A 10,202-nucleotide genomic window follows, 5' to 3' on the forward strand; every position below is an offset into this window, starting at 1 on the left:
CGTGGCGGCAACGATTGTTTTAGATTTCAAAAGAAGCCGCCGGCGCGTGTATCATAACCATGTACTTCCGAAAAGCGGTAAATTTCTTTGAGAAGTAAGTACAAAACCTTTGATGCCGCATTATCAAAGTGCCGATGGTTAAAATATAACTATGCATGCACTCAGTTTGATTTTAATAGATATTTTTTTATTCGCTATGTTTATGGTATTAGTCGTAATGCGCATAGGTCCAGTTTTTCATATTCTTTGATACAGTTTTTTGCGTCTCATAGAATTCCTAAGCGTACCTACCTATACACCGAACTGTTACACCTAACTACTCAGTGAAATAGCGCTAAGTCCTAGCTGCAAGACGCAAGAGTCTTGCAGGCTATGTCTTGTTCTTGCTCAAGTCTTGCACGGTCAGTCTTGGTCTTGGTCTTGCTAAAAATACGCGGTCTTGTTCTTGGTCTTGGTCTTGCAAAAACGCGAGAACAAGACCAAGACTGCAAGACCAAGACTGAATTTGGGCAACACTACTGGCACCACACCACACCCCCAGAGACCACACGAGATCAGTGTGAAATACTTATATATATAACAGACTATAAAATAGACTTTAATACGAATATTAGTTTCAGAGAATTTACTATTCCCAAACGTCGATCAGATTTCCCATGACGAGTTTAAAAAACACCAGAATCTAACCTAATCCATCGCATAGAAGCTCATTTCTGTCAACGGTTCTATATCGATAGATTATAATCTATCAAAATATAAAGCATTGAATTGTAAGTATATTACGAATTACAATTTTTCAACAAATTACAATCTCTAGAATCTATCCCATCAAAATTGTAATCGGTGTTTACAATTTTACGACGGGGTGGGTCTTCAATACAAAAAAAAATATTTGACTCCAACAAACAAAATATAGCACAGCCATAATATAACACTGGACGAATCAGTTTTTTATGGAAAATGCCATATTTGAAAAGCAGAAGACATTGTAGGACATATTAAGCTGATTTCATTATGAAATTCTCGTTCGAGGTTATCGATTATCTTCCAAGGATTTTATTTACATACTGTTATTTTTACTTAATACATTGTTAAATGGAAATATCACAGGCGTATATTGTAATATCTTATTTTTCTATGTCACATTTATTATTGAATGAAATCAAAGTGCAAACGGAATGATTGTTCGTTTTCAACAGTTTTTATTAGTCAATTGCTTATGTAATTTAAAACCTTATGTATACGAGAATAAGCCAATTACCGTGCCTACTGCCTCGTGCGTTGTAATCCCGGCGTCTATGAAGCGTTAATAAAGGGAAAATTGTTTTATTGTTTTGTGTTATGTTTCTTAGATGGAAAGAGGAATAAGTGCAGGAGGTGTGTGTGCAAAAATAATATGCTTCATTTGGCTTAAAATTAATAGGCATTTGCGACTCTTTGCAAACGTTGTTTGAAATTTCAATATAACTAACTGAGGGGCATATGGAAAATATAGACAGGGATTTGTAAATTGGTTTTTATTGCTGTACAATCGTTGCAACCATTTATCAGCTACTATATAAAAAGCAATCCTACTAATCCTACTAATATTATAAATGGTTGCAATGAAATTTGGTACATAGATAGCTGGACAACTGGAATAACATACAGGCAACTTTTTATCCCGATATTCCTACGCGATACAGACTTACGCGAGTGAAACCGCGGGGCGTAGCTAGTATATCCTAAAATAATGTCCTCCGCCGCGTTTGTCTGTTCGCGTAAAAATCGTAGGTAGACAGACACAATACATTACATAACCCTAATTTCAGTAAGGGAGTAAAATATAGGTGATATAAAATAATCGCGGACATCTAGTACATAACCATTCAAACATATTTTACACATCTTAGAGGGGCAGTGATAAAATACGTAGACAATTGATATATAGCACTGCTATTGCATGTTTCCCGGCAGTTTTACTAGTCAAGTCACCTAGACGGTATAAAACGTTAATGGTTTCTTTAGCGTACAATAGGGCAAAGGAGCTGTTTTAGTGCCTCGGGCATTCTAGCTTTTCCATTTTATTCCCCGCAACAAGAATTATTAATAACATTTATAGGCGCGATAATCCTGCAGTATAGCTTTACTTCGCTTCAACTCTGTCCTATATAAATTAGATTCGTTAGGTATAATCTAATACGCAACATTCTAATCTATTGTCAAATTGTGACCTGTAACGTCTGCTTGAATTTACGCATTATTCAATTAAATTTACAGTCACCTGTAACATAATTGTGTTAACAATCTTATGATAACATTAACTTCCGCCCGCGACTCCGTCCGCGCGGATGTCGGTCTTCGCGTGGATGGTTTATTTCTCCATTTTGAGTAACTCTGAGAAATGACATGATCTTGATACTGGGTGTAAGTCTCAGACTCCCGTGACAGCGCGTGACGTTAAACGATCTTGATATTGCGGGTACGTCTCAGACTCCCGAGACAACGCAACATATGTTCGCGGTTCTACAGAAAAAGTCTATGGATTAAACTGAAAAATTAAGATTAATTTTTTTCAACGTATTTTTCCAGTATAAAAAGTATCCCATTTTATGCCCAGGATATTAAGGTATAACTATACCAAGTTTCATCGAAATGGAACCGTTAGTTTTCACGTGATGCCTGAACATACAGACAGACAGACAACAATTTTTTTAATGACATATTTGGGTTTGGTATCGATCCAGTAACAACCCCTGCTATTTATTTTTCCAATATTTTCAATGTACAGAATTGACCCTTCTACAGATTTATTATATGTATGTATATAATAGATAAGTACCTTACTACGTACGTACGCACTTTATTTTAAAATGATCAGGAACACTGACATGAAGTGTCTTATTCCTAAGTGTCATATTCAGCTTCAAATCTTGACTTTATAAAAAAACTATAGATCAATTACGAATTATAACCACGAAACATACAACCGTATCTATACCTCGATACACACGAAACACATTCAGAAGAAAGAACTGAACTTTCATAGTTACCAATAGTCTCTGATAATTGAAACCAAACATTGAAAATCTGGAAGCTCGTAACCGCGGTTGAATTTTAATTGAAGCGATTCTTTTGACTCCGGAATTCATCATCAATATGCAGCAAGCGCTGATTGGCTTAATTGGGACATGCATATAAAACTACTCGAATCGGGTCCATTACTATCAAATGACCAATAAAACGTTTTACTTGATAATACGAAGAATTAAAGTATGTGTTTGCAAAAATTGTAATGTACTAGGTACATAATTTAAATGTAGAAACAAAACACATGTAAGACAGTAATTTAAAATAATTCACTAGCATAGAAACGAGATATGAATATTATATTCATTAAAACGCATATAAATATGAAAACTTAATTTGTTCCAAAACTAGAAACCAAAGAACAAAAGCAAAATTTATTACAACCAAATTGTAGCCAACCCATTTACGTCAGGAACGCTGAAAATCACTGAAATCGCAATCACCTTGAATACCGAAAGAAAGCACGGCAAAGTTATCCGATACTTTGAATTTCAAGGTGAGCGAGGGAATTAGATCAATTTATAATTATAGCGGCCACTCGGTTCTTCAGGCTTCCGACAGGTAACCCTGCATCGTGAAGTGGTGATTACTTCACCTTACACTATTATTTACGTGAAACGGAAGATGCAGTAAACGTGGAAGGTATGAACTCACAGCGATTTGTTTTCAGGTTGCGATAATGATCGTTTGTAAACAAGTGTTACATTGAATAGCTTATTCTATTCAATGTAACACACTATTTGTAAAATAAGTTTTGGATATGTAATACATGTAGTTCGAACTATTCGGACACTGCAGTCATAGTATGCACCACAGGGCGACAATACCGGCGAGAATCGAGTTGAGAGCATTACGAACCCATTTTTTTTCGCTGTAGAAATCTATACGTTCTACGAGAGTTTTGGTGGTACTGTTGAATCTGTGATTTTGTCCCTCAGCAACTGAATAGAATAATAATATATGTGGGTCCACTAATAAATTACAAAATCAGCTACTACTACTATTTCGAAATGAATTGAGTGAGTTCAATATATAAATAACATTATTATTATTGACCATTACAAGAATTTAGAATCAACAAATATTACAAAAAGAGCAGCATTACATAATGCAATCATGCAGCATTAACATTTTTTATTACTGAAGTTTCTTGTGCAAAACACAAACAGCAGTTTATTTCCGAATATCACGTCAAAGTTGACGAGCGAAAAGTTATGCTTATGATCTTATCGATCCACATAATAAATTCGGCAAAGATAATATGCAAATAATTATTTCCTTGGGCCACACGACTTATGCAACGCCAAGGCCACGCTGTCACCTGCACCCCGCCCTTATTGCATGTGTTTTGTGTAGCGAGTAGGAAATTATGGCTATTTCAGGTAGGTATACGCCGTAAGGGTAGCGCTTATTTAAATTTTTAATCACTACAGGTCACCGAGGGTGGCGTCTAGAATACAAAGTATCGAATAACATTTGCAACTTTGCAAGATTGCGGCCGCGATCTTGCCACGATACATATTTTAAGTAGCAACATTGTATTATGATAAAAAGATTTATTTTAAAGTAGATGTTAGAAATTAGAAATTAGAATAATTTACACTAATATTATAAAGAGGAAAACTCAAAAACTACTGGACCGATTTTAAAACTTTCACCATTCGAAAGCTACATTATCCACTAGTAACATAGACTATATTTTATTTTGGAAAAAAATAGGGTTCCGTAACATATCTTTATCAATATTCCATGACGTTGCGAAGTTCGCCGGGACAGCTAGTGTAAGATAAACTACGTTTTACATGGTTGAAGTAATCTCAAATCAGATGCAGATATTCATTCAAGAGACTGCTGTGAATTGAAGTTACCAAAATTTACAAACTTTTTGAGGAGAAGTATATAATAATGATGTAACACTAGCAGTCCGCGCAGGCTTTGCCCATTCGTATAGTGACTTCGCTTCGATAGCCAAGTGAATCACGTATGCTTCACTTCCACCCTCCTGCATCACTAAGGCAACAATTTCTATGCATTGTAGTAGAAAAAGCAAAAAAATAAATTATCTTATGCATTTATCGCTAAGCAATCATTGTACTGAATGAATGGTCAATTATCGGAACTCGTGACGGTAAATTAAGTTCTAAAATTAAATAAAATTAGTTATCTAAATTACTAACCGCTAAATTAATTACTTCAACGCAATAACAGGCTTTTAAATTAAATATTTCAGCAGTGATTAAAGCGTGAAATATTTTGTGTGACGTTAAAGTATTTCTCGGGTGATTTATCATTTTATACAATAAATTTTAAAGGGTATGGTTATATGTAATAGAGGTATATTAAAGTTGTAGTATACGTATTTCAGTTACACGCATTCCGTTATTTATGCAACATGCAATCCTTATTCTAATAATATATAAATGTTTGTATCTGCACACTTTAGATTTTTATGTGATTCATTTACAGCAACAACTAGAATGGGATCAACGTATACCAGTTTGGTTTATTACTAGATTAAAAAAACAAGGCAACGTTTACCCAGTTCTTCTTGAGCGAACCCAGATAGTTAAGTCATGCAACGGCTATAAATATGTATGTTTTTTTATCAAATGGATCCAGCCATGGATAAAACAGTTATCCAAAAATAAATAAAAGTTCATAGTTCCACAATGCCCCGTAGCGTCCAGACCCTAACCAAATTTATTTCTAGTTTGTTTAGGGTGTTTACTTGAGCCACGAGTAACTACGATTAAATATGGAATACCTTAGGACTCACTACACCTTCTTTACATAGTGGCTAAAAAATTCGAGGCTTATTTAAAATCTCGGACGTGTGTGAAGTGTAAAATAAAAAAAAGGAATTATATATGAAAACTTCAAAAAAGTTTGGTAAAATATTGTCGCTGATTTTGTCATGATTTTATGTAATTCCTCTGATGACAAAAGAAAAATGTAGCATAGCAATTATCACATTGTTATAATGATCATTTACCATTCTACCATCTATAACTTTTTATTCTGTTTATTGAGAAAATATGGCACTTAAAGGTTTGGACTTTCTTAAAGCATTTTTTATTCATGCCTATCTATCTAACAATCATGTCACACTTTAAATGCTTGACAATTTATATTACTAATTGCCAGTTATTATTATTACAATGTTTTGTACATTTAATACTACATTACTAAAACTACCATAATTTTATAAGTAATGTAGAACTCTCGAACAATTTCGCGAGTTGCACTTTACGACTAGCTTTAGTATGCAATTTGCGCTTGCAAATAATAACTAAGTGCTGAACCAGAAGTACGAATAAGTTAATCGCGATCGAGGAGTTAATATAGGTTTAAGCTTAAATATTTTCGTTTTTTTATACATTGAACGACATTTTTAAAAAGAATATACGAATTTAATTTTTAGTTTTATAGCATTGAAATGCTTTATAAATGAGAAATTTTGAAAGAATAGAAAAAATTTGATCACGAGGCAGGATACGAACCTGCGTTCGTTGCAGGATCACGGGTGGCCGAGAGGCTAGGCGTTGCTACGGTTAGGCAAGAAACGCAGGTTCGTATCCTGCCTCGTGATCAAATTTTTTCTATTCTTTCGAAATTTCTCAGAATATACGAAGTTCTGTTTTTCTTCACTAAATTGTTTAATCAAATTGTCCAAGTCATCGTGTATTAATTTGTTAAAAGCTTTCCGCACGCGGCTTCGCCTGCAGAGTCAAAACGAGTTCCTATTAGAATGAGATGATTCAACGCTGAAAAAGTAACCTATGTCCAGCCTCCCAAATTGTATCATAAAAACGCTCCGTTATGACGTGACAGAAGGACAAATTAATAAGTAAACACACAAACAAAATATGTTCGGCTTTAAAATATTAGTAAGTTTGATATACGAGGTTCAGACAACATTGAGTATATTCGATAAACTTCGATGAAACTTTTAGTTTCTTGTAAGGGAATAAACCTTCGCGGTTGCGTGATAATTGATAAGCTCGAGCTTCTAATAGCAAAGTTTTGATTTACGTGAAATTCAGAAGTTGTATTGAATTGAGTAGTCTGAAGTTTCAAATATAATGGATGGAAACATTATTCTTCATAACAAACTACATGCTATATACTTTGCCGACATATTATTATAAAAAACACAATCGATTGTTAACATATATGTTATGGTTCAATACAGACAAAAATAACTAGTAGAAGCCTAAACCTACCTGCCTAACAAAAATTGTATTTATTTAAAATTTTCACACCATAACAAAACTACGTTTCCGAGTTATCCCAAGCGGAGAAGTGAGTAGTGAACAAATCAAAAGGGAGTTATTTCATAAATAACATCGTAATCGCAAACTGATATCTTTTATTTTTCACTCGTTTTTCAAATTAATCCCATTTGCCTGACCCTGACCATTATGATTTGTGACAGATTAACTAGAATACGAAGGCTAACTAGAAACTGTGTAACTGCGAGGTGTAAATAGTGATGTAATTCACTTTGTTTATGTTGATGTCACAGTTAAATATTGCATTGTATATGATATATGCATACATGCACACATTGTCAAGGACATATTTTATAATGTGCTAAACTAGACCACATTACAAGAAATATTAGAATGAACTTGTTGTTGAAGCGTTGCTTGATCAGATGTTCAGAGTTATTTTAAGTTTCCTGTACAATTTTTGTTAAAGAGTAATAAAATAAAATAAAATATGAAAAAAACTCTGTTTGTTTAGAATGCCAATGAGACATATCTTGTAATCACTATGTTGTATCAGAAAAGTTTCTTCCTGCTATATGTATGTATGCTAAAATCTTTAAAACTATGCAATGGGTTTTAGATAGAGTACTTCAAGCCTGTGTGTATAAACCATTCATAATTAATTACAACCATACAAATTTCATTCATAACAGATAACTTAAACTTCATTATTTAACCAAATATTTTTTACAAAAACTTACACATACCCTACCTGAAATTGTCCTGTTAACGGTTTTAAAGCAGTTTCTACATTCTATAAGTTAGTACTTTGCTTTACATTAGTTTTACATTGTACTTACACCTACATTACAAACAAGAGAAAAGCTAAATAAAATGCTAAGATATATTACCTTTTATAATCTCGGTGGAAGATATGATGACATCATTCTCATCCATCCTCACTTTGTAACATAGAAAATAATTTATTTTATCTACCAATCTATTGTAATTCTTAGTTCTATTTACTGTTTATCCAAAAGTCATCTTATTGGAATCCATTTTGATTCAATTTTATGGTGCGTCTGTAAAAAAAAGAAACTATCTGCATTCCGGAAAAGTGCTTTCGTTATAAAGTTATTTTCTATGTGAATTATATTATAATAAACCTTTTATATCACAAAAGATACAGTTCAATAAAATAGTAGATCACTCTTATTTATAGTTATCTACTATTAATATAAATTATTATAAAGAATTATTTCATCAAATAGATCTGAAGATCATATTTGATTATAATGTTCAATGTGTGGTGAACCACACATTGATGTTCAGAATAAATAATTAATAATCTAGACATTAATATATTGCATTTTCAGTAAATTGAATTATAGGGATTGTTACAAATATAATATATGATTAAGTGATTTAAATATAAATGCAGGATATATATCTGACACATAATAGCTTTATGAACGCGAGTAACAACGTTTCGTGTTATAAATAAAAGCCTAAATGAAAACTTGTAAGATCACATTAAAAGTTAAGTAAAATAATCATTTAAATTTCTTACCATCTGTTCCGATAAATAGAAGCCAGCTCCTTTTAATGCGTTTTAACCTTGACAAGTTACGAAAATCACCTGCTAATAGGACTAGTCCGCCAATTTAGAATCACTGCAAAAAACACAACACAGCACTTTAAACTGCACTTTTACTTACTAATAATGAATGTGTACGGTTAATGATTGGAAAGTATTTTCAATTCGTATAGTTTCGAATGTATTTCATCGTTTTTTGTGGCAACGTAGTTAGTTTCATTGGCGGCGCGTAGGAAGCTTTATTACGCGGCGTGGGACGTTATTTCTTACTTAAAACTAAGGTCAAATCCGACCAAATAGGAACTGCGGAGTCTTCCTACAACAATAACTGATAATTTCATTCATGAACCGCTTTAATAGCAAACTGGGGACCGTGTAACTCAACACTCGGATGTCTACTGGCAAAAAACCGGGCGTAACAACAAATCAAAATAGTAGACGTAGCATCACAATTTGCAAGGTCGCTAATTGCTGTTCAATTTGTCATATACTTGTAGTCACTATCACGTACTTAATTTATTTGTTAAAGCCGATAATCAGATAAAAAGCTATCCATCGATGTAGACGAATCGAACTACAAAAGCATAATTCTGTACATAATAGGTTTAAAAAATCTGTATTCAGCACTTTGACATTCTTCCTTGGTCTATAAACTATATAAATCTGTGGTCTATAATTTAGATTGTCTATGGACTAAATTAACGTCAAACAAAAGCAGGTAATTAACGTAAAATGTTCGTTGTTTTAAGTGACATGTATATATCTATGTAGTATGTATTACTGCTAGAGTTATTAATCCACATTATTAATTTATATGTCAATTTCCTTATTGAACAGTGTTGCCAAACGTGACAGATGATTCAATCCAATTAAACTCCCTTTAAATTCCAAAAGGATAATCTGAGCCTATTTCGTATTTTTAACCATTATTTTTAAACGGGGTCGATTTTGAAAATTTTCTGTATTGACTCTGTAGATACCACCACACGAACCACGCTAGCGAAGAATGCGTGTCAAACATAGTATCATTAGGAAGTAGTAGTAGTAAGGATTCAACACAGAAGATTTTTACATAAAACCTGTTTAGTCCATTGTTTAATTTATATTTCGTATAGTTTATAGTGCATACTGCATTATAACGGGTCCACACGGCACATAAAAGTTTGCGCAAATGGCACGTGTAGACGTGAAGTTTGAGATAATTGGAAGTTGGCGCAGTTTGTGTTCGTTTGTATTTTGCATGAAAGTCGTTGTAAAATGCAAAGTATGAACATTAAGCACATTTGTTTACAGTTACTGCTGCAGCCTGAACCGTGTGGACTGGA

General features: G+C 33.3%; 1 protein-coding gene across 4 annotated transcripts in view; it reads right to left on the reverse strand.

Moving 5' to 3' along the window:
- LOC119837577 (tyrosine-protein phosphatase CDC14 homolog) overlaps window positions 1-9,528 on the reverse strand; it is a 20,697-nt gene extending 11,169 nt beyond the window's left edge. Inside the window, exons 1-3 of one of the 4 annotated variants that reach the window (XM_038363220.1) lie at window positions 9,389-9,528; window positions 8,851-8,953; window positions 8,192-8,362 (exon numbers count right to left, since the gene is read on the reverse strand). In XM_038363220.1, coding sequence (XP_038219148.1) covers window positions 8,192-8,237 — 46 coding nt within the window. In that variant the 5' untranslated portion in view covers window positions 8,238-8,362; window positions 8,851-8,953; window positions 9,389-9,528. Of the gene's footprint in view, window positions 1-8,191; window positions 8,363-8,850; window positions 9,366-9,388 lie in introns of those variants that run through there. The other 3 variants (XM_038363221.1, XM_038363218.1, XM_038363222.1) reach the window with 3 other exon arrangements.
- Between the last annotated feature and the right edge of the window lie 674 nt (window positions 9,529-10,202).

Source organism: Zerene cesonia, chromosome 28 (assembly GCF_012273895.1).
Source record: "Zerene cesonia ecotype Mississippi chromosome 28, Zerene_cesonia_1.1, whole genome shotgun sequence".
Lineage (NCBI taxonomy): Eukaryota > Metazoa > Arthropoda > Insecta > Lepidoptera > Pieridae > Zerene > Zerene cesonia.